Source organism: Megascapheus bottae, chromosome 17, assembly GCF_031878675.1.
Source record: "Megascapheus bottae isolate mThoBot1 chromosome 17, mThoBot2.hap1, whole genome shotgun sequence".
Taxonomy (NCBI): Eukaryota; Metazoa; Chordata; class Mammalia; order Rodentia; family Geomyidae; genus Megascapheus; species Megascapheus bottae.
Window position 1 is genome coordinate 14,503,368 of NC_143525.1, and position 25,564 is coordinate 14,528,931.

A 25,564-nucleotide genomic window follows, 5' to 3' on the forward strand; every position below is an offset into this window, starting at 1 on the left:
AGAAGTTAACTAACTTGCTAAGATGTGAAAAGTCTTGCCTTGAAGAAGCCAAAAGCATTGACTGTCTCACTTACGGATGACCCACAAGCATCTCTGTTCTGTGCTGAACTGCACGTCCAGCAGGCAGAACAACTACCTTTTCACTGCTATGATCTCAAGAATTCTTTTATGCTCCACTCCTTTTCTGTGTCTTAGAGACCAGTCAAGTAAGAAAAGACTGCTGTATTGCTTAAAATTCAACATTTCAGAGATATATTTATGACAAAACTTAAATAAATTTAGGCATAAATTTTAGTAAATTTTCCATGTCATTTCAAGTATATTTTTACATTTATTATAGAAATAAGATGATTTTTGTGAGCAAAGGCAATTATAGCTTAGAAACAACTTAAATTTCTGGGATGACAAAAGAAAGTGAGATTTGAAGAAGGTCTAGTTACTACAGAGACTTATACCATTTCTCAGAGAATCCTGAAGGGCTGATTGCATTCCTGCTTGAGCACATCACTAAAGCTCTGTCTAGACCTTAACTTTCTTATTTATAGATGTAGACATTGAGCTTGATACTCTTTAAAGTTGTTTCTGCCCTAAATTCCTTTCCACTATTAAATGTTGACTGAGGAACTCCTGGTATGAAGGATACTTAGGTAAAGAGGTCTTACCCTCTCAAAGCAAGGTTATTTTCCCATTGCAAGTCTACACCCATGCAAACAATGACACTGTAAGACTGCATAGGATAGTTGCCATACTTAGGATAGAAGTCTATTACTGTCCAGTTTAGAAGAGAGAGGAAGGAAGGGAGAGGGAAAGAGGTGCAGAGATACAGGGTGAGAAGAGAGAGACACAGAACAGGAGAGGGAGAAAACACACATATGTATCTCACAGGATGATAGATGGAGGCCTGATGAAGAAGGTGATCTCTAAATTATATTTCATTTTTTGGTATGGTTTCTTTAGAAAATAACTTGGGTAATCGTTCCATGTTTATTGTGCTAGCCTAGGTACATGTCTCACCTAAAGACACTGTCATACAGCAGGGAAACTTGGATGACCTGCATCCAAAGAGGACCTGCTTACAGTAAGAACACAAGAATGGAGACCTTCCATATTCTGCACTTGCTGGTGGGAAGCCCCAATGAGCCTCTGAGGGACCCCCTCTGTACTCGCCCACAATGCCCTTCCTCGTGTGCTGTGTGGTGCTGCGAGAAACCTGGAAAAGAAAGTTATTTCAGGGAAACAAACCCAATACAAAATCTCTAGGGCTAATTCTGCTCTGTAGTGGGTGGATTATTTTATGTACCAGATTCACAGTAACAGAAGTATTTCCTGCAAGGGAAGGGACTCCTGCTACATTTGTGCCAAATTAATTTAGCTGGGAATTAAAAATAGTCTCAGAGTCTTCCATCCACATCCGCAGCTCTAAGGAGCTGCAGGAGACAGCTGCTGGGTGCTGGAGCATCTATTATTCTGACCTACCATGTTTTAACCAATGAGAAGACAGGGGGCCAAGTATAAGCTCTGTGGTCTGTATGTACTTGATAAACTGAAAAAAAAAATTCCTGGTATAACTGCAAATAAGACCACTTATATTTAACTAGTTATAGGGAGGCAAGTGTTCTAGGGAGTCACCTAGGTGCTTTTCCACTCAGTCCAATGGTTGAAGTTACTGCAGTTTCACCATCTTTGGAATTAAACTATAGAACTGCCTAGAAGGCAGTGCTACACATTCTTTCCCAAATCTTTGCCTTTGGCAAATCATCAGCCTCTGAGAATGTGACAAAAGTGTTTAGGAAAGCCAGCCAAAGTTCATGGGAACCAGGTCAGCACAGGAGTCCCGTAAAAAGTGGGTAAATTTGGTTTGGGTCAAAGAAAGAGGTAAGATGATAAGGTAAAAAGAGTTATTTTCTTAAGAAACATAATCTCTGACAGCAGATCTGAAAGAGACTTTTGTGTGTTAAGCATGAAGTGTAATTATGCAGCTTCCCAGGTATCTGTAATAAGCTGCCTTATCTCTTCTTTCCTCCTTTCCTTCTTTCCCTCTTCCCTTCCTCTTTTCCTCCTTTCCTTCCTCCTTCCCTCCCTTCCTTCATAGTAAGTTGTTGTATTACTTAGTGATTGTGCTTGTAAGTAATTTTTTTTCTAGATAAGTTTTGAGTCTTTTCACTTTGAAAACTAAGTAAACAGTAGACAGAAAATATTTGTCCCTTCAAGGAGAATCTGTTGGTGAGGATCTGGGAATCTATTTTGGTTTCCTTCAATTACTTGAATTATTTTTAGCAGCAGATGAGACTTTCCTTGAACTTCCCCTATACCTAAGAATGGCTATATGGAAATTTTATTTGCATCATTATCATATACCTTAGGTTATGGAAGGGAAGCACACATGCATGTAGGGCTTTCCTACTTTTCAAATCTTTGTCTTCATGTTTTAGAATTTAATTTTTAAAAAATAACAGATCTAGAAAATAGCTGTTGACTATTTTAGACAAAAAATTATTTTAATAAGCATCTTGCTTATTTTTCTTGAGCTATCTAATATTGGACAGTACACAATATACCAATAACCAAATTACCTGGACCTGAGTGCTGTTGTTAGAAATGGTGTTTGAGGATCCTATTCCAGGAGCCACATAGCCACGAGATGTACTGCACAAGCCTTTATGTGTTTATGGTATTACCTGACATTAAGATCTCAGGCATGTGGTGATTTTCTTGGACTTGTTCATCTTGTATAGTCATTAAATGTTTCTTGAGCATTTATTTGTACAGATGTTAAGAAAAAATGGTAATTTCTTATGTACAGTGGAAGTTATGTCTGCAAGTAAACACTATAATTCATATAATAATACACTAGGCCCATATTATTCCCATTGCACAAATGGGGGAATTAAGGCTTAGGTGTGGTGAGTTCCTTACTGGAGTTCAGTAGTACACAGAGCTCTAAGCTTTTGAACTGCATTTTTTCCTTTTTTCCAAACCTATCCTTTTTTTCCATGGAACCACCTGATTGCTCAGCAAAACCAACTGGAGGGGCAGCTTTGTAGTCAGTGAAGAGGGACTCTGCTCTTGAGCAGAGTTTGGCATCAATACAACTTAAAGACAGGGGCTTGGCTTTTTTTGCTTAAGGTTGATAACTCTTATCACTGAGCCATACCTCTACTTCAAGCTCCCCCCCACTCCTGCCCCAGTTAATTGGAGATTAGAATCTCAAGGATTTGTCTTTCTGGACTGGCTTTGAACCTTGGTCCTCAGATCTCAGCCTCTTGAGTATCTAAGATTATATATGCCAGCTACTGATGCCTAGCTCATCACCTCGAGAGACTGACAGTGAAGTCATTACAGGAGAAATCCACTAGTGCTTTCATAAAGGTTGGCACATGCCTGGCCACAGTGATGGTGGAAGCCTACAGCAGTTTTGAGGCTTGCTCTGACTTCTGGAGAGGATGAAGATGAGGGCTTTTCAGGATACCATGTTTCTGCAAAGATTTAGTTCAAGTGGCTTCTCCCTCTGGTGAAAGCTTGCCCAGAGAACTTTTTGGCTCATGCCAGAGGCTTGTTCCTGGATTTTATTGAGTCACCTTTTCTTCACAAGTTGAATGTAGAATACAATTTGATTAGCTGTTCTTTCCTCATCTTGGCTCACTTTCTAGTTTTCACTGCTCAGAAAATTTTCCAAAAGTTGGCTCAGAAAGAGTCTAGGCTAGAAACATGTATTTCCTAGGGTCTAGGAAGGAAAGAAGGTTTCCTGAGACATTGCCATTGTGCCATTTCTTTATTTACAGTGGGATCACAGGCCCCAAAACTGCCAACTTTATTAGTGGCTTGAGAGATTTAGTAAATGAGAACCAACCATTCTTCATCGTTTGCCTTATGTGGCACCAAAAGCTGTGAGCAAACTATAGTCCTAGTTTGCTAGTAAGAAATGCATGGTAAGAAGGTGGATTGTTGTTGTTATCCATTCATTGTGGTTATTTTTATTTTTTATTATTGTAATGTATAGAGGGGTCACATTTGCCAGACAGAGGATATATCACTTCTCACACATTGACACCCCCTCTCATGTTTTTGTCCCCATTTCCCTCCCCCACCATCTTATTTTCCCCCTTTCCCTTTCCAATAAACAGACATATATACTCTACACCAGGTAACAAAGTCAGATACTGTAACAATATAAGATTAACCAAAGGGCAACAAAAGAGAAGAAAAGTAACATAGTACGTTAAGAACCACAGTCACATAATACAAAGCTCTTGTTTCCACATCCTGAAGATCCTTTCATTTAGCCACATTCTATATGGCCTTATGTATCTAGATTTTGCGTTTACTTTTATAATCCAACGTAGTCTCAAGCAGTTGTTTTTTGTTGTTGTTGTTGTTTGGTTTTGCTTTTTTTGAGAATGATTTACCAAGCTGTAGGTTGGGAGGGAACCAGCTTCTATGAAGAATATTATTGTCTTCATATTAGCATTTACCGTGATGTACTGGAATAGTCTTGACCCCCTGAAGACTTCCTAGATTCTTCCTGAGGGAAGACTGACTGTGAACTGTTGTGGAGTACATCACTGTCCATCTTTTCTTCACCTTGGCATTTCCAAACTAGAGCTTACTCCTGTTGTTCTCATCCATGTAGGAATAACCAACTGGTCATCTCTTCCCAGTCTCCCAAGCTAGAGGCCTTTGAGTTGTCTGAGCTGTCTCCGTCTCCTGTCTCCCATATCCAGTAGGTCTAAGTGCAGTGGGCTCCACCTTCACCTCTACCTCCTCTCCTTCCTACGAAGGTAGCTACCACCTGGTGAAGGCTTCCTGGTGTCTCAAAAGTTGAACTCTGGCTCAGAATTGTTTATCTTTGTCTAAAGATCCTAGATATTTCTTTGTCCAAAATCCTGGACATTTCTACCCGAAATTACTTTAATTTATTTAATTCTGCCACTCCTGTTTCACATTTTCCATGTGTTTCTGCAGGGTCTCACACTGTGACCCCATGGGTTATTAGTTGAGGCTGTGTCCTAGGGCCCTTACCAGTCAGGCAACACTGGTGTCAGTCAGTTTTCCAGTTTTCCAGACCTCAGTGCACACACACTGACTGCCACTGCTTTGCTTATGCCCTGTTGACCAAAACCCAGAATTGCTCTAAAGGTACTAATCAGGGTTCTCCAGAGAAACAAAACCACTAGGTATGCTTGTATGTTTCTGGATACGGAGGCTACATCTCAATATTTACAGGTTAAGGTGGCAAGTTGGAGACCTAGGAGAACTGATAGTGTAACTCCAGTCTCATTCTAAAGGCCTGAGAACCCAGAGAGATGATGATGTGAGTTTGGTCCCCATCTGAAGGCTGGGTAGCCTGAGACCCAGGAAGAACCCATGTTACAGAATGGATCTGAAGGCAGAAGGCTTTCTAATTTGAAAGCTTTGAAGAAGGAAGAATTCTTACTCTAGGGATGGTTAACCTTAAAAAAAAATCTATTCAGAACTTCATCGGATTGGATGGGGCCCACTTTATGGTGATCTACCTGGTGTGTGTGTGTGTGTGTGTGTGTGTGTGTGTGTGTGTGTGTGTGTGTGTGTGTTGATGTGTGTGGAGTGGTAATGGAAATGGAACCCAGGACCTAAGTCATGTTAAGCAAGCACTTTACCACTGAGCTGCACCTGTAGCTCAACTGTTATTTTGGACTGATATTCCTGGAAGTGACTAGTAATTATACAGCTGTTTATCTGAAGAGGTTTATAATGAATCACAATTCAAGAGGAAGAGAAGTGATTCAGAGATTTCCTGTATGACACAACTCTGCTGCCTGCTTGACTATCCCATGCCTACCTGTGCTAGGATACACTATCTTCGCAAATTTGCCGAGTTTTTGTGCTTGTTCGTGAGAAATTTTATTACTTTTGGATTGATGTCCAAAAGAACATATTTTGAAAGGTACAGATTATAAACTTTTTTTTATCTGTGTGGCTTATTTTTACATATCATGAAACATATCTGGAACCTAACCTTTCAGAAGGCAATTGGCTGGCTATTCCATCTCTGTAGTTTCAAGACTCTAATTTATCCCTCTCAGTCCCTTGTAAAGCATGGGGAATAAATGTTTAAAACATGAGAGTTTCATACTTGGAAAGTGATCTTCTCTGTGGAGGATGGTGATTTTATGTTTCTAGATATTAAGCTGTATCATGACTCATTTGTTCTTAAACAAGTCATTCTCTAGTTACTAAAATTAATCACAAAAGACCAGGGAAGCTTGAAAAAGTAAAGGAGGACACAGCAGTTCTTAAAATTAGAATGACAGGGATGCTCTTTTTTGCATTTGTTAAGTTTGAATGATGAGCCCCGATGAAGGTAATTCAATTTTACCATTTCTTTCCAGTAAATATTAGAAATTTAGAATAACTGAAGATACAGAAGCAGAAGTGGAAGAAAACTAGTAGGTAAATTAAAAATTGAAAAGAATCAATCTATATTGGTGAAAGGAACATGGCAAACCTATTTGGATTCATGCGTCTGGGTCCGGCCGTGTTCTCACAAAGTAAACTGCTATGTGTCTAGGAACCGAACAGTAGGGAAGTCTAAATAATGTTGCCTCTGAAGGAGAAGTTCACAGTTTGCCAAATGGTTATCCTCTACCCAGCAGCCAGAGTGGTGCTGTGCATATATTTGGTAGATCAAGTTATGCAATAATCCCTGTAAACCCATCACCTCCATGCCTCAACCATTACAGTAGGATTGTAATCTGACTCCTGCCCTCTCCCTAACCAGAATAGGCCAAGGTCATCTGGTCTCTGCTGATATGATGCCTCCTGAGAGACACCACACTTTCCCTTATTTTTGTCTATTGCTCCATAGGTCTTTCGCCTACCTCTAGGTCATAACTTTATTATTTAATTATTCTCTACCTTTCCATTAGTATATATGTACACGACAGCAGGAACCTTATCTTATTCTTCCATTTAATCTAAAACAATGTTTAGCACATAATGGTTGGCTACCTAGATGAATGTATCTACAAAGAAGAGAAAAACATCTTAACAGGGGGTTGTTTCTGTAACTACAAGGGAATTCATGTCAAGTCTACTGTTCAATTTTATGTATTGTCCAAATAAGAAGTATATGCTTCATAATCCTAATGTTTATGTGGTAACAGTTATTTTATTTTAAAATATATGATTGCCCTTAATTAGATTTCGAATTAACAACTAGATCATGAATGTTATCCAGTCTGGATACAAGAGACAACTGTGGAAATTAAAACTTTGAGAATAATTTCTATCTAATAGGATCTTAACATCTCAATTATGGTTGCATATTGCCTTGGGATCAGTGCCCTCTTTCTTAAATTTTCCTGTGTAGCAATTGGATTTCTCATACTGATACTCTTGCTAAACAGGAGAGGGTTATTAAGTAAACTGTGATTCATCAGCATGATAGAACACGCATAGCCATGAAGAACAATGACTATAAAGATGCAGCAAAAATGCTTATATGATGCTAGGTGAATAGTTTTTAATGTAAAGTTATTGCTGTACTTATTTTAACTATGACAGAATTTGTGGGGAAACAGAGACTAGAAGGGAACATAAAATTGAAATGGCCAAACTGCCAGAGACAAACTGCCTTCTGGACAGGAACTAACTTCACTATATGTATGTGTTGCATGCACATCCCCTTATCTCTACAGAGAACTATTGCCAAGACTTCATCTCAGTAGCACAGGAAAGATTCAGTTATTCACATGATAGGTTTGATATACAGTTGAATTAACTGGAGTTTCTTAATTTTTTTTCTTATTAGAAAAAGGGATGAGGAGGTATTATGATGAAGTTTTTGTTTTGGGAGGGGTTTGAACTTTCTTTTTATTAAAGAATTTGTTAACATTGATTTTTACATAATATTTCAAATGATGTGTTTAACAAACACATATTCAAGAAGGGAATCTATATACAATCACTGGCACTTAGATTTTAGAACATAATTGAAATTAAGCTGAGGGTTTATATGTCATAGATATATGTTAATCTATGTATTAAAATATTATGTCTTGGTCCAGGAGTTTGGCCTAGTGGTAGAGTGCTTGCCTAGCATGCACGAAGACCCGGGTTCAATTCCTTGGTACCACATACTTAGAAAAAACGGAAGTGGTGCTGAGGATCAAGTGGTGGAGCTCTAGCCTTTACAAAAATCCAAGGACAGTGCCTAGGCCCTGAGCTTAAGCCCAGGACTGGAAAAAAAAATAAAATATTATGTCTATAGAGTCACAGATTTTTATGTCTATGTAGTTGTGTTTATATTTCCAATACCATGTCCATAGCATTGGGTACGTGAATAATGAGTCCTTGCTCTTGTTCTGTTTGAATCTAATAGCCACATATTAAGGATACCATACACCTTTTGTTCCTTTGGTTTTGACTTGTCTCATTCAACATGATTCGCTCTATATTCATCCACTTCCCTGTGAATGCCATTATTTTATCTTGTCTGTCGGCTATGTAGAATTCCATTGTATATATATATATACCATATTTTTTGTATCCATTCATCTGCAGTAGGGCATCTGGATTGTTTCCATTGCCTGGTATTGTGAATAGTGCAGAGATGAACATAGCTGAGCAGATGTCCTTATCATATCCTGGGTTATGATGTTCAGGATAGATGCCCAGGAGTGGTATGGCGGGATCATAAAGAAGGTCTATTTTCAGTTCTTTAAGAAACCTCCATACTGCTTTCCAGAGTGGCTGAACTTGCTTACAATCCCCCCGCAGTGCAGTAGGGTTCCTTTTTCTCCACAACCCCGCCAGCATATGTGATTGTCTGAGTTCAAAATCTAGGCCATTCTTACTGGGGTAAGGTGGTATCTTAGGGTTGTTTTTATTTGTATTTCCTTTATGACTATGGATAATGAGCATTTTCTCATATGCTTTTCTGCCATTTTAACCTCATCTTTTGATAAGTCTCTCTTTAGTTCCCTTGACCATTTAGTGATTGGTTTGTTGAGTTTGGGGGGGATTAGTCTCTTAAGTTCCTTGTAGATACTGGATATTAAGCATTTGTCTGATGTATTATTGGTAACTATATTTTCCCAGTTGGCTGTCTTTCTACTTTAGTATCTATGCTTTTATCTGTGAAGAAACTTTTTATTTTTAGGTAGTTTTTTTTTTGTGGGTCATGGGGCTTGAACTCTGGGCCTGGGCACTGTTGCTTATCTCTTTAGCTCAAGGCTACTGCCCTACCCTTGGGCCTGCGCATTGTCCCTGAGCTCTTCAGCTCAAGGTTACTGCCCTACCCCTTGAGTCATAGCCCCACTTCCTGTTTTCTAGTAATTAATTGGAGATAAGAGTCTCACATTTTTTAGTGCCCCAGCTAGCTTTGAACTATGATCCTCAGATCTCAGCCTCCTGACTTGCTAGGATTACAGGCGTGAGCCACCATACCCAACTTATGATGAACTTTTCTTAACAATTTTTTCCCTCTAAACATTTTATGAATTCTTTCTATTTGGTGATTATACTTCTAAATACTTTAGGTTTTGAGGCTCATTTCCCTATAATATGAAATATTTGGATCTTCAGTAATTGTATTTCATTCACATATAATGTTTTTATTATATAATAAATTTTGAGAGTAGATATAAATGCTGTTTGGAGCAAAGAAGATATATAATAAACCCACAGTTCATGAAAGTAGCTTTGGCAATCTACACAGTCAATAAAATTCCATGGCTGAGGGAGACAGAGCCCTTCTGAGACCACCAGACTTCATTTTCAGTGTAGCATGTAGCAAGAGGCAGCAGATCTTAAGGAGGTATTGAGAAATTGGCATGCATATGGCACCTACCTTTGAGATGAGAGAGCAGAAAGCTGGCATAGAGCTCTAGCAAATGAGCCAGGTATGTTCAGCATGAAGAGAGGAGTAAGTTATAGGAGGTGGTTAGAACATCCTTTTCTTTACTGAAGTGCTTTCTGACATAGAATAGTTGACTTGCCTTCAGAGACCCAAGGGCTGGTCCAGACCCAATGGCAGGTGTTACAAGATGTCACTGCTTAGCAACCCCCCATCCTCTAGACATACTCACACACACACACACACACACACACACACACACACACACACACACACACCAAGGAGAAGCCCCATGGAATGATGCTTATACTCATAGAACAGGAGCTCTCAGAGCTGTAACAGGAGATGCTAATTATGAGTTGTGCCCTGAAAATGATGATGGCTCTTACATTCAAATTTGACAAGAAGCTAGACTGGGCACTGGATTTTCTTTTCAGAATATCCTTCTGTTCCATATGGTTGGTTTTTTGTTTGTTTGTTTGTTTGTTTTCTTTTGTTTTTTTTATTCCTGGTAAGTTTCAGCATGTCTTAGGAGATTCCTGGCCAATCTCTTCCATGCAGTTTATTCCACAGCTCCCCACTCACAGCCCAGTTGGCCCCCTTCCTCCCTGTAAGGACCACTTTAGAGAGTTACCCACCTTTGTGCTGTAATTGTTTCTCTAGCTCTCCTTGTACATTCTTCCATTTCCCTATTCTCAGTACATAGACAGTATTGAGCATGTAAGTAGCTCTTGATGTTTATTGAATTATCAAGAAAATAAGTAGGTATCTGAATGGTCCCGCTTGAGTTGACCTTAACATCGTACAGGATTTCTGCTTTAAATGAGTTAACCTTGACATTGTACAGAATTTCTACTTTAACTTTGTTGGCATTCACACTCTTCTTACAGGTTGTCTTTGAGCCAATCACTGATGGTCCTTAGCATAATGGATGGGCATTGAGAATCATAGTTCTCACATAGTTCTTTGTGCAAGTGCCATCAAGTTTTAATGTGCAACTTCCATGCTGTGTGAAGGTTAAAAATTACTCATAAGGTGTTTGTGGGGAGCGCTTTATGCATTTCAGTAAATGGGAGAAAGGTCCATGTTCTGTGCTGACAATTGTGATGTGGCCCAAAGAACAGCTGGGAGGCTGAGAGTGGATGTGTGTACAATAGGCCTCCAGGTTCGCTTGGTTTATTGAAATAGAATAACTTGAGAAGAATGAGGCAGGCTTTAAAAATAACTTGGTATACATTTAGGAGAAATAACCTTACCTCACAGAAGCAGAGGACATAAAAAGTAGGTTCCAATGTAGCTGTTATTCTAGGATATGTTTAATAAAAGGGCACTTTCTTGTTGATGGTCAACAAGAAAGGAAAATAAAGGCAATTTATGGTAGAAAAATAATGAAGTGAAATGAAGACTACCCAAGTTGTTTAGTATTGTATTTTATCTCTCTCTCATCCACAAGAAGGGAGATATAAACAGAAGATTGTTCATCAGCATCATATGAGAGGAAAATGTGAGATGCAAATTCTTCTATTTGTTTAGCACATATGCATGTGCTTTGGGGGCCCTCCTATGTAACTCTTGTTCATAAGACATTTTACATCTTTATTTTATTCAGGAAAATATATGAAATTTGGAGTTTCTTGGTAGTTTTTTTTGCTTTCATTGAGTTTATCAGTGCATTTCAATTATGAGAACTTCAACTATTACTGCTATCAGAAAGGCCTGAAGCATTTTTTTTACAAATATCTTCTAGAAGGAAATTGATGAACCTGGTAACCTAATTTTAGACCTCCTGAAATTTGGCAGATGGAGGGTATTTATAGTGTTCTGAATCAGTTCCTATTAGATGTTTAAAAATAGTTGCATCATTAGAGAATACTTTCAAGAAAGAAAAGATTTTTAACCCCCAAATCTAATGCCCAGAAATTTGATTTTGGCCTCCTAAGCCAGGTATGTATTTTGGTAACAATTTCTAAAGAGGCTTTTGTACTCTCTTCGTTCTCTTTCCTGTGTGATGCTGCTGTTGCCATGGAGACAGATCTTGAAGTTGCTTTGTTACACAGTGTAAGGGGACTCCCTGATAGGGAGATTTACTGCAGGTCATTTTCATCAGCACATTGTCTTTATTAAGCTTTTTTAGTTTTTATTTTTATTTATTTATTTATTTTTGTGGGTCATGGGGCTTGAACTTGTCCTGGGTGCTGTTCCTCAGCTCTTCAGCTCAAAGCTACCACCCTACTCCTAGACCTGGGTATTGTTCAGCTCAAGGATATTGCCTACACTGGAGCCAAGCTCCACTTCCCATTTTCTAGAGGCTAATTGGAGATAAGAGTCTCAGGTCCTTTTGTGCCTGGGCTGGCTTTGAACCTTGGTCCTCAGATCTCAGCCTCCTGAGTAGCTATGATTGCAGGCTTGAGCCACTGAGCTCCGGCTTTATTAAGCTTTTTATATAAAACATCTTGTGCAAAGCATAGAACTCTGTGATTGGGGAGGTTTCACAAAAGAGGTGGAAATTGGATGCTCATAGATGGAACACTACATGAGGGATATAGTGTTTTGGACCCTCGAAAAAAATCCAAGTAATGGGCACATGCCATTTCTATTATAAGAGGGTGAGGACAGGTTTTACCACTACTTGTCCAGTTAGGACTGGCTCATTGATAAGAAATGGTCTGGGAAATTTGTTGAGTAGTACAGAAAGAAGTTTCCTGATAGAAATTTCTGGCTGTGTAGATCCTTGATGTGAAAAATAAGGTATGTTTGAAAAATAACTGTGTTTGAGTATCTGGAGATGTCTGAGTAGAATAGTTTATTAGTGAGTTTGCAAGTTGCAGCATGGCTTTGTTAGGTGCTAACGCAGGTTGCTTTGTAATGTATATGGTCTACATTATTGGAGTTGAAGCTGGGAGTGAAGCATTGAAAGGTGTAGCAAACTCACACTGTTCTGGGATTGTTTGTCTCAGTTTCCTCACCTTTCAGTTGGTGGAGTTTCTAACAGTTACTCTGAGGTTTAACTGGGGGGAATGCTGATAAAAGACTTGTACTAATGATGAAGGTGTTAGTATTCCCTAAGCAAGTAGTACTTAAAGGGCTTACCAGACCTGCAGTTTCAAAGCCCCTGGGAACTTTTTTCAACATGCAGACTCAGGTGCCACAGAGCATTTCAGGAGTAGGGTGAACATCAATCTGTGTTTACCTCTCTTCAGACATCACCTTGTGCATGGGAGAACCACTCCTGGAGGACAACTTCCTGGGCTTGGTTGGCTTTTGGTGGACAACTGGGCTCGGAGTTAAACCAGAGGCCTAGCAACACTCAAAGAACACGTTGTAGCACAGAGCTATATGCCTGGGTTTAATGAGGGTATGATTGAACAAGCATTCTTGTCATGTAAGCCTCCTGGCTCTTCACCAAATTCATCCACTTTGCTGTTAAAAAGATATTGAAGAAGGTGGACTTGGGTTCTTGAATTTGGGAAATCTAGTTAGCTTTGAACAAAAACCTCTGTATTTATCTTCCTATCAAAGAAAGCCAGGCCAATTCAACTTATTGAAGTCAATACAGCTAGCAACTATTCTCCTCATAAATTTCAAGTGTCCAGCGGTATTTATGTTTGACATATACTTTTTGCTTAGGCTAAAGAAACAATTGACTACCCTCTTTTCTAATTCTAATATCCTTCTTTTTTTTTTTTCCTTTGTGACTTGATTTCTGGGCTTTGCAAACCAAAAGATTCATCTCAGGCTTATCAGTAAAAGTAGAATGATTCCAGTACCACTTGCAGTTGTTATTTTTTTAGAGACAAAGAAATTCTCTTAGGTCTGTCATTTCTAATTCTATTTTTTTATTTTTTCAAAAGCTTACTGTAGAATATTTCTTTAAAGAAGAAAATAAATAATCTTCAGTGATTTAAAAGTGTTCAGCCAACGCATTCGGCAGACCTTAGCAGACCAGGACCCTTCATTTATGAGATGTTTCTAGTACTAGATGTCATGTGGCATTGGCAGGACTGTCTGAGGTTCTGCCTACTCAATTCAAGCCAGCTTGTAGCTTCAACAGATTTTGATTTGGATCCTGTCCCCCCAAAAGAGAAGGTACCAAAAATGCCTGACATTTACAGGATTTCTTCAGCTATGTGCAGTTTTTCTTGCAAGTGAATTCACTGACATTGGAAGACAGTGTTTGACAGTTGCTAACTTGGTTTTTAGATTGTGTAGGAGTACAAATATAGTTCTAATGGCATTTTATGATGATGAGTATAGTGGCTATCAAATCAGTTCTCACTTTTACAGTCTTTAAACCCGTTTGCAGTGTCCAGATATAAATGCATCTACAGAGAAAATGGTGCATAACCACAGGCATATTTTTCTTTAATTCTTGATTGCTTTTTACACTTTTTTTCCTAAATAAGCACTTTTTCTAGGATCAGAGAAGATAATATAAATGACTAGATGAGCAATTCAACTGCTTTCTAGAGAAAATTGAAATCCACATTTTCTTTTTACTTTCCTGGCTAATTAGGACAACTAAAAGTAAACATTCACTTATCCAGTGATAAATCTAGACTGTGTCTGTATTCTGTAAAGAGTCCTAAGGTAGAAGAATATATTTAAAATCAAGAGCAGCCTAGGACAAGTTCTGACTTCTTGCAGAGAATAAATTCCTGGGCTTATAGATTTATATCATATGGGTCAAGAATTGTTTTATTCTTCTACTTATTGGGAGGCAAGAATGCTGGCTCAGGAACCAGGGAGACCTGGTTTCTAGTTTTAGACAAGCCCCCAAAATACTTTGTTCTTTGAAATAAAATACTTGAGTGAAGAAAGAATTGAAGAACAAACTTAAATTTAGCTTTTCAAAGAAGGCCTCCTTCCATCCATGTCCCCTGAGCTAATGTTCAGTCTCACATTCCCTTCTTACCCGTGTCTATGTTTCTATTCGGCATAGTGGAATCAGGAGAATTTCTCTTGATATGGACCATAAACCCTTCTGGATTTCTAGCAGGGGTCTTCTGAGTAAACTGTAAAGGAATGTGTAGACTAGGAGCTAGGAGGAAGGAACACAGCCATATATCTATGAGGAATATTGATGGGCACTAAGATGGTAGGCAACCAAGGGAAAAATCAGTGAAGACAGCTATGAGAGGTATGTAGAGCATCGTCCACTGCGTGTGCTTGTGTCTACTATGAACTTTGGGAAACTAGTATACAATTAGCTTGTTGGATCTGTCATTTGCTGATGTGTGCTATGTGTCTTTAAAGTCTCTTAGAGTGACTGGATATGAACCTATCTCACCAGGGCTGGAACTCTGCTCCCATCCTGGATGTGGTTGATAAGACTCTAAGTGATATTTCTTCATGCATTCTGTTACTGCTTCTGGAACAATTATCTGCTTCCCTCTGATTCCTAGTAGTGTCCAGAAATTGCTGTGGAGTACTTGGTCTATGGAGAAGGCTGTGAGGTTACCTACCTCTTGTCTCAATGTATGGATGAATTCTGTCCTGTACTCTGTCTTGACTTGTCTCAGTGTATGGAGGAATTTGGTCATATATTCTGAGTACAGAAGAGAAGATGGAACTTTCTGTGTGTATGGCAGAGGCACCTAGGAAAGACAGGCTGTGACCATATTTTGGTCACACAAACTGTTTGAGTTTCCAAAAAACAGAAACAAAGCCAATGAATATAAGACTTATATGGAGGGCAGAATGTAAGGCTGTACATCTGAATCACCTGGGATTTTTTTCCAAATGTTTTTGTTGTTGCTGTTGCTTGTGCAAACTTAGGCAGATTTTTCCCAGGAAAGACTAGGATGAAAGCATGAACATTAACATTAATTAGTCCTTTAATTGACATTGTCTTCACTAGCTCTATGACTTTGAGCAGATCATTTAGTCTCTCAGATCAGTGTCTTTATTTGTGGGTATAGGACAAAGATTCCTATTTGTGATGTTGTGGAATGAATTATGCTTTTAATTCAGCTCATTGCTCATTCCATTAGTCAATAAATATCAGCTAATTATTATGCATACTAAAATGAGTGTACTACGTGCTTTGGGGGTATTATGGAAGCATACAAAAAAAAAAAAGGAAAAATCACTTCTACTCTACCAGTATTGTAGAATTGAGAAGGCTGAAGAAAGCAAATGCACAGAACTGTATGGAACATTGGGTTGAAGCTGTGACTGTTGAAAGTGCTTAGAAGGATTCAGCCTGGATCGGAAGGGGTCCAAAGTGGCACTAGATGATATAAAAGGGAAGAGGCCCGAGAGATGTTTCAAAGCTAGCGTCAGAGGGGCTTCTAATGAACAGAATTGCCTTCTGATGATGTCAATGTATCTAATAGAAGACTCTGACTAATTGCTATTTATAGTTTCTTGTATTCAAAAGCTTGTTTATGCCACACGTAAGGCTGTCAGCTGGGTGGAGTGGAACGCGCTCAGAACTCAGAGTCTGGGCTGAATTTGTGTTCTAACTCTGTTCCTAGCTGGCATAGCCGAATGATCTTGTGCAAGCCATGGGATTCTGAGGTTGCTGTTCTCTCACTACAGACAGGTTGAGAGGAGAGAGTGTGCTGAGTGACATTCATTATCCACCATTCCACAAAAACCTTCTATCCTTCTTTTCCAAAATCTTGATTGTTCATCCATGGTTGCTTTTAATTCGATAGCATGTGAGGTCCATTGTTTAAGGAAAGACTTTGTCTTGCTAATTTGTGGCTATCTTGGCCAATCTCTCATCCTTCTCAGCTGCTACCACTGTAGAACTGTACTGGAATTCTCAAATCATTTAGGGAAGGCATCTAATGTAAAATGTGTATCTTGCTGTCTCCCCTGTGAAACAAGCTCTCTTTTATGCTTTGGGGACTGACCAGTGAATTAAACAGACATATGCTAGTGCTTCTAAGATGTAAGGCCTACTGCTACTAGAATGGGAGATTAGCTACCCTATCATTCTAGGAGCAGTAACCTCTGGGGTCTTTCTTTATCTAAGGCCACTTTCCCTCTCACTTTATAGGAGATCAAGTTGAAAAAACTGCCCTGCCTTCATAGAGAGAGATGATAGGATATGTGGATCCTGAGTATGTGCCACAAATCCTCTATCCACATTTTTGTTACATGTCTTTGCTATTCTTTTCATTGGGGGTGGAATCTGTTTTCCTTCTCTTATGAGTCTAGTGGCTTTGTGACTTCCTTGGACCAATAAATTAGAGCACAGGCAGCAATGTGAACATTCTAAGCAGATGTATTGAGACCTTGTGGTTCCCACTCTTGACATTTCTCCTGAAGCATCTGCACCATAAGCAGCAGCCCGATTGTCCTCCCAGAGGAAAAGAGGTACATGAAACAGAAATGAGATTTTGGACCAGGGCCCTGAGACCAAGCTGCTACTATTCTGCCAAGCCTGTTAGGTGGCTAGCAGAGGTACCCAGCCCCCTTGAAGCTGCCAGATGTCTGTAGCTGTGCTTTTGGACAGCTTAAAATCTAAAGGCATTCACTATCAGCATCAGTGTAACTGATTTTTATTAATAATTGAACGTTATAAAGATCTACATGTTCACTAATATGGGTGTACCGACATCTGCCATCTGTTATGAATGAAGTAAACTTTGGAAGGGTAGTTAGGGGAAATGCCTGTCACATCTTAAGGCATTCGCTTAGAGACAAGTATTTAGAAGCAAACCACCTGGAACTTGATGATTAGCTGTGTTGTGTGTTTGGTAGAGGAGCAGTTGTTGATAAGGATGAAATACTTCAGTTGTTGAATGGTAGAAGATTTTTAGGGCACATGGATCTGCTTCACATGGTGGCCGATAGAGCACACTCTGAGAAGCATGAACCTAAGAGATGCTTTGGTGGGAATTTACTTCCATTCTGGGGACTAGGACCTATTGATGAAAGTTATGAATCAGTGGTATCAGATGTAGAAAATGGATATCTGTCTCCACAAATTAAACATCAGGGCCACTCCACCCCCTCACACGGCTCCCTCTTTTCAAAAGTCATTTTAAAAAATTAGAAAAAAGACTGGGGATATTGTGTTCACGTAAGTGCTTTATAAACAATATTTAACTTAATGCCCTTGCCAGTAACACTTCCTATAAATGAACAATAAAACCCAGCTTGATCTGGATTGCTGTTACAGTGATGATAAGCCATGTATTATAGGAAATGGTTTAAAAATGACATACCACTGTGATGGAAAACTTTTGGAAATTATGTTTGCTAACTGTGTTAGAGATCTGTTTTATGTAGTGGATAAAATCTGCTATTGAGAAAATGTCTTAGTAATTAGGACTAGCAGAAAGGACTTTTAAGTAAATATATAGCTGATATATATGTTTATATATGTTAGTGGGCATGTATATTTTTTTTCAGAGAATTCTTTCACAGAGGTGATTTTCTATGGAAGTGATTAAGTGGATTTAAAATAAAAGGTGTTCTGTTATAATTGAAATCTGTACCATATACTGTGGTTACCAAATAAGCCATTTCAGAGTCTATGGTTTTATTTTACTTACTCAGTCATTGTGTGTGTGTGTGTGTGTGTGTGTGTGTGTGTGTGTGTGTGTTCATATGTGCATGTGCATGTGCTGGTACTGGGACTTGAATCCAGGGCCTTGGTCTCTCATTTGGATATTTTTTATTTTAAGGCTGGCATTCTTCCACTTGAGCCACATATCCACTGTCAGCTTTTTACTGATTAATTGGAGATGTGAGTGTCTTGGGTTTATCTTCCTGGGCTTGCTTCAAACCTTGATCCTCAGATCTCAACTTCCTGAGTAGCTAGGATTTCAGATCTAAGCCACCAGCACCTGGTAAGTCTGTGGTTTCTAAACAACTATTATATTCTCTCTTATATAATCTTAAGACCTGTGAGGGCCTGCTGGTTTCACCTGGATTTAGCGGGGCCCGCTCTATTCCATGGGTCTCTTGTCAAGGCCCACTCTATTCCATGGGTCTCTTGTCAAGCTTGAAATGAGGGGACAACTAACCTGGGTATATTCTTCCCAGAGCAGCTGTCACAAGCCACAGAAGATGGATAGAAGCAACAAGGGCTACAAACCTGTTGGGCTTGTCAGGTACTCATCACATTGTATTAGCCCCAACGTGTTATATATGTAAGCTCAAAGCCTAGGGCAGGGAAATATACTCTACCTTTATGGTATGCACGAAGTATTAGGGTAACAACGCTTATTATGTATCACAGTGACTTTAGAGGCATCAAGAATTGTTAAAGCTGAGCAAAGAGGTAAATTGGGTTAGAATGTTCAAGAAGCACTTTGGGAGGTACTTCAGTGGATGTGTTACATGAAGACACCTGTCTTCCTCCTACACCCAAGTTGGAAACTGCAGCTCATTGAGCCCCATCCTGGGGAAGGCCTGCTCTCTATATCGTGTGTCATTGGAACACAGCTGTGCCATTTGTTAGAATGTATTACTTGCATCTGCTTTAATGTGACAGCAGTGCAGCTGAGTACTAGTGATAGAGACTACAGGGCTTGCAAAGCTGGAGACATTTTCTGCCCGTCCCTTTGCAGATCGTTTGTCGATCCCTGTGTTACATGATGCAGCTGAGTAGTTTCTGAGAAACAGTCAGCTATAATCTCTACCTTGCTCCCTACTCTCTACCCCAGTTCCTAGGAGGGGTTTTCCAGTGTGTCAGGAATTTTTGTTTTTTTCGTGATTTTATGAAGTAGGTAAAACAAGGTGACAAAGTCATCCTAGTATTTGGATTTTGTTCCAGACAGCTAATACAGTTCACATCCACAAGCTCTAATCCTTCAACCAAGTTTCACACATTGACAAATTGCAAATCACAGGACACACAAGTGAGGGAGACAGTTGCTGCTTTTGCCTTTACTGTGAATGCTTTGTGGCTGTACACGTTATTCACACTGCCAGATAATAGAGCAATTGTTTCTGTTCTGCTGAAAGAGAGTCTGATTGTGTTTTGTATAGAATGAAATACAGATCTGCTCTCCCAACTTCCCATGAGATGTATTCAGACCTTGATCTCTCAAACCTCCTTCTGTTAGCTTTGGTGTTGTGTAGGGAGGTGGCTCCCCAGGACTCATGGATCATCATATATTCATACTGCCTTTTATATTCTTTCCTCCTTCTTTTCATTTATTTATTTTTATGATAATGGGATACAAATGTAGACCTCGTGAATACAAGCTCTCTCTCTTTGAGCTATGCCCTCAGGCCACTCCTTCTTGAGTAATACAATCCCTTTCTTATACATATTAAATAATAATAATAAAGACAAATACTAACCAATATATCTTACTGAAAATCCCTTAACATGTTTTCCTAAAGGTTTTATTAACTGAGTGGAACTTTTTTGTTTTAAAGATAATAATCTTACCTCTTTTACAATTACTTAATAATAACTGAAAGATTAAAAATAAATAATTTGAAGACAACGATCTCATTTGCTACATGGGAAATGTAATATAGCATTCTATTAAAAAACTAATGTCACAGATATATATTTTGTGCATGTATGTGCCAGTACTGGGGCTTGAACTCAGACCCTAGGCACTGATTTTAGCTTTTTTGCAATCCACACATCTCAGCCTTAAGTAGCTAATATTTCAGACATGAGTCACTAGAGCCCAGCTCACAGATACATTTTTGCAATAAAAATGTATATATGTAGCAGCCAGGTGCTGATGGCTCACACCCATAATCCTAACTACTCAGGAGGCTGAGATCCATGGATTTCAGTTCAAAGCCAATCTTGGCTGAAAAGTCCCCATGAGACTCTTTATCTCCAATTAACCACTCAAAAACCAGGAGTAGAGCTGTGGTTCAAAGTGGTAGAGAACTAGCCTTGAGCACAAGAGCTCTGGGACAGCACTTAGTCCCAAGTTCAAAAAAAAAAGCATATATGCTTTGTATATAAAATAAGAGCATTCATAAAACATGATGTCCTATTATCTAGAACATCCAAATAAATGTATTTCTTATGTGGCAAGAAGTGTTTTGTAGCTGCAATGAACTGAAGGGTGTTAGGGTAGAAAGATTTTTCCTGAATTATCTGAGTGCATCCAATATAATCATAGATTCCTTTTATTTTTTTTGTTTGTTTTGTTTTTCAAGATGTGCACTTTTATTGAACTGGTCTCAAGTCAGTGTACAGGGGAGTCCTGGCCACTTTCACTTCAAGCCACTATCAGGGAGATTTTTTAAAAGCCTTTGTTCATACATCTCACGTTGGGGGGGAGGACAAAAAAGGGAAGGAGGGCCACCATGGCTGACCATTCAAAAGAAAACAAAATAAAAAAGTATTAAGGCGATTTAAAAAATGTCGCATTACACCATGTACACCATGTACATGTTGTCTCTCCCCTGAAAGACTGGGCAAGGGAGGGCTGACAGGCCACGCTCCTTCCCAGGAAGGAGGAGGGGGCTGGGGTGGCTTTTGGGAGAGTGAGGGACTTCCTGTAACAATGCAGTCTCACAATATTTGGAATGACTATTCAAAAAAAAGACAATGTACAATCAAAGTCCTGGCCACATTGTAGAACTTTGGGGGTTGCTTGCTCCTGCTCCTGCTGCCACCTTCCCACCATTCCAGTTTTTAAATCCTGAGTCAAAAGCGCCAAAAGAAACAAAACAAAAAAATTAAAAAAAATAACAAAAGAAAAAAAACTGAAGCCATGCCAATCTCATCTGTTTTCTGTGCAAAGTTAGGTATTTTTTTTTTTTGGTCAAGAGAGGATGTATCGCAGCTAGGTAACAGTCCGCCTAGAAGCACTTGCGGTGCACGATGGAGGGGCCAGACTCGTCATACTCGTGCTTGCTAATCCACATCTGCTGGAAGGTGGACAGGGAGGCCAGGATGGAGCCACCGATCCACACAGAGTGTTTGCGCTCAGGGGGAGCGATGATCTTGATCTTCATTGTGCTGAGTGTCAGGGCTATGATCTCCTTCTGCATCCTGTCAGCAATGCCAGGGTACATGGTGGTACCACCAGACAGCACAGTGTTGGCGTACAGGTCCTTACGGATGTCCACATCACACTTCATGATGGAGTTGAAGGTAGTAGTTTCATGGATGCTGCAGGATTCCATGCCCAGGAAGGAGGGCTGGAAAAGGACTTCAGGGCAAGGGGAAGCACTCGTTGCCAATGGTGATCACTTGCCCATCAGGCAGCTCATAGCTCTTCTCCAGGGAGGAAGAGGAAGCAGCAGTGGCCATCTCCTGCTCGAAATCCAAGGCGATGTAGCACAGCTTCTCCTTGATGTCAGCTGTTTTGGTGAAGCTGTAGCCTCTCTCGGTCAGGATCTTCATGAGGTAGTCTGTCAGGTCCGGCCAGCCAGGTCCAGATGCGGGATGGCATGGGGAAGGACATACCCCTCATTGATGGGCACTGTGTGGGTGACCCCATCACCAGAGTCCATGACAATGCCAATGTTGTGACCAGAGGCATACAAGGACAGCACAGCCTGAATGGCCCCATACATGGCTGAGGTGTTGAAGGTCTCGAACATAATCTGGGTCATCTTTTCACGATTGGCCTTGGGGTTCAGGGGGCCTTCGGTCAGCAACATGGGGTGTTCCTCGGGGGCCACACGCAGCTCGTTGTAGAAAGTATGCTGCCAGATCTTCTCCATGTCGTCCCAGTTGGTAACAATGCCGTGCTCGATGAGGTACTTCAGGGTCAGGATGCCTCTCTTGCTCTGGGCTTCGTCGCCAACGTAGGAGTCCTTATGGCCCATGCCCACCATCACGCCCTGATGCGTTGGGCGTCTCACGATGGAGGGGAAGACCGCGCCGGGGGCATCATCACCAGCGAAGCCGACTTTGCACATGCCAGAGCCATTGTCGACAACGAGCGCAGCAATATCATCATCCATGGTGAGCTGAGTGTGGGTGCGGACGGTGGCAGGAGTGGAGAGAAGGCGCTCGCGGCTGGACGCGGTCTGGACAGGCCATAGATTCCTTTTAAAAGTGAGGCAAAAGGGTTGAAGTCAGAACAGGATATAGAGTTGTCCTTTGAAGATGGGGAAGGCTTTTAAATGTTAGAGAAGAGGATAAGGTTGGAACTTGAGTTTTGATGCATGAGTATGGAAAAGGGCTCCAGCCTTATGGATGAAGCCAACCTTTCTCCTCCTCCTTCTCCTTCCCCTCTCTTCCTCCTTTTCCTTTTCCTTTTTTTCCTCTTCCTTTTCCTACCATTTGTCTATCTACAACCTCTGTCTGGTTTTCAGCCAAGGCTCTTTGATATTTGATGTATCTGTGCTTCTTATTGATATTTTTAGAATTAAGGACCTTCCAAAAGTGCATGCAATTATTACCTTAGAAGCATACTTACAGACTTTCATCCAGCAGTATGAAGTAACAGTAGGATTCTGTATTATAGCTGTTGCTATCTCTGTTCCTCTCTGTGGTCTGTTTCCAAGTTAGAAGAAGCAGCTATTAAAAAAAATAAAAAGTTTTGGTACCTCATTGTCACTAACAATTGATTTGGTGGACTTTTGAATTGAAGAACAGTTTTCTAGTCTTACCTTCTCTTCTCTGCAGCGCTGGGACCTCACAGCACCTACTTTCCCAGTAGTAAAGCTTATGTGCTTTCCATGCCTCAGGGAGCAGGGGCTTGAGCCTTCATGATCTGCAAACTCCTTGAATAGAGGTGGTACACTTGCAGGCAGAATGGTCATGATGTAATGCTCTCTTTCTGTGTGTGTGTGTGTGGTGTGTATATCTATCTGTGTTTCTGTGTGTGTGTGTCTGTTTATCTATTTCTGTGTGTGTGTGTGTGTGTGTGTGTGTGTGTGTGTGTCTATGTCTGTGTCTGTGTGTGTACATGGAAAGGGAGAGGGTTGCCACAGTGGGATTCCAGAATCTCATAATCTTTTCATTTGTCTCCAGAGTAGAATGAGATTTTGAAAATTCTCATTTCTTTTTCTGTGTCCCAAGCTTAGTTTTAAATATTTGGAGCAACAAGAAGAGGTTCATGATGGAAACGCCCTTATGTAAGTCCTCGAGGGCTCCTGCTCATTTTTGTAAGCGCTCATGTTAAGTCCCTGAGTGCTGTGGTTCATAGCTTAGCTGGCTAAATCAGAGTCAAGATTCTCTTCTTAAGCCTTAAAATAAGCTGCTGATTATACTGTCTGATATGCAGGCTAATCAAATGCACTTGATATTTCGGCTGACTCACCCTGGATACTTCCGTTCACTCCAGTTGATCTTTGTGTCATGCCAGATCTGCAACATGCAATATGGAAAACTGAGTCAGGAGAGACAGAACTCCTGTCACCACGGACGAAATCATGAATCATACTCGCCTGGCTTTCCATTGTCAATATAATGTCCCGATGATAACAGTTCTTAGAAAGTAGATGAGGTTAATTTGGCTCCATTCCTGAGTTTAATTTCCTTTAATGGGCTGCTGGATCTAAAATATATTGTCCTGAGGCTCATCAAGGAAGGATTCGAACCATCAGACTAGAGATACAATCCAAAGTACAATCAAGATTGTGCTTTGATTGGAGTAAATGAGAGAGAAATAAGCACATAAATATACAAATTGAATATATTCCTTAACTGAAATGCATGGGACCAGAAATGCTTCAGATTATGGAGGAGGTTTGTTTTTGAATTCTGGAAATGCTTTCAAAGGTATTACTACTTCAATATCCTTAATACAAAAAAAATTAGAAATATGAAATGCTTACAGCACATTAGATTTTCAGGTAAGGGATGTTCTTTCTATATTTTAATTAAATCAGACACATGCAGAAGTGAATGGCAGAATAAACCTTAACATTCAGTGTATACTCCTGGCTTTGAATTTTTCCCCAAAGTAATGAAGCTGAAAAATACTTGGACAGAAAAAAATTCAACTAACACCAATTAATTTTCAGCAATAGAGATGGCTAGATATTTTTTTAAAAAGTAACAAAACAAAAACAGAGCAGGATCCTTGCAATTCATTGCCTCTTTTACAACTCTTGGTTCCACACTCCGTTTTCACCAGAGGAAAAAAAATGCATGTTTTTCTAGCATCCTCTGTTCTCTGTTCAAGAGACTTGAAGGAGGCATGGACTCCCAACCCTTCAGCAAGTCTTTTGTTATTGTTTGATAGGTCAACTGCATGTTTCTTAGGAACAAGGGAAAAGGGCTCCCTGACCTATTTAAAGGTATCCTTAGCACAAGCCAGGACAAAGAACCTCAGAATTTCTTTTTCAAGCTTCTGCTGTGATTCCTGTGACATTACTAGCTTGAGTTGCTAATATCCCTTCCCTACCTTTCAGAAGTGATGGTACTAGGAGAAATATTAAGGGATCCAGAAAAATTCTGTCTGTGTTCCCATCATGCTCTGAGTACGGAATAAACAGGACCCCCTCCCCCCAACAATAGTCTTCGCCCAGTAAGACTCAGTTGGCTCCTGTTTAATCAGCAAAGACCTGAACATTGGCTGCAAGAAGGCCTGTGATGCCAGGAGACCCCCCCATCATACCGTGAGCTTACCTCTTCATGTGTTTGGTGAGATGCTATCTACAAGGCCCAGTGAACCACATTTGCTTCAGATTTGGAACATACACCATTTCTTCTAAGTATTATTTAGACCAGTAGTCTTCAACCTTGACTAAAGCTTAGATATTTTTGTTAAAAGGTCAGGTTAATTAGAAAGGTTTCAGATTAATTCAGGACACATCTCTGAGGTGGGGTGGCATCAATGTTGTGTCTGAGCTCCCCCAAATGACTCTAATGGGAAGCCAGAG

At 40.0% G+C, this 25,564-nt stretch overlaps 2 protein-coding genes and 1 pseudogene across 2 annotated transcripts in view; 1 reads left to right on the plus strand and 2 right to left on the minus strand.

The window, feature by feature from the left end:
* Prkca (protein kinase C alpha) overlaps positions 1-25,564 on the plus strand; it is a 377,074-nt gene that overhangs the window by 165,080 nt on the left and 186,430 nt on the right. The gene's annotated exons all lie outside the window — the stretch shown is intronic.
* Positions 21,188-21,922, minus strand: LOC150051140 (actin, cytoplasmic 1-like). The gene has a single exon (XM_090349889.1). The coding sequence runs from the start codon at positions 21,905-21,907 to the stop codon at positions 21,581-21,583; it is 327 nt and encodes a 108-aa protein (XP_090206015.1). The 5' UTR covers positions 21,908-21,922; the 3' UTR covers positions 21,188-21,580.
* LOC150051141 (actin, cytoplasmic 1 pseudogene) lies at positions 22,077-22,743 on the minus strand (annotated as a pseudogene).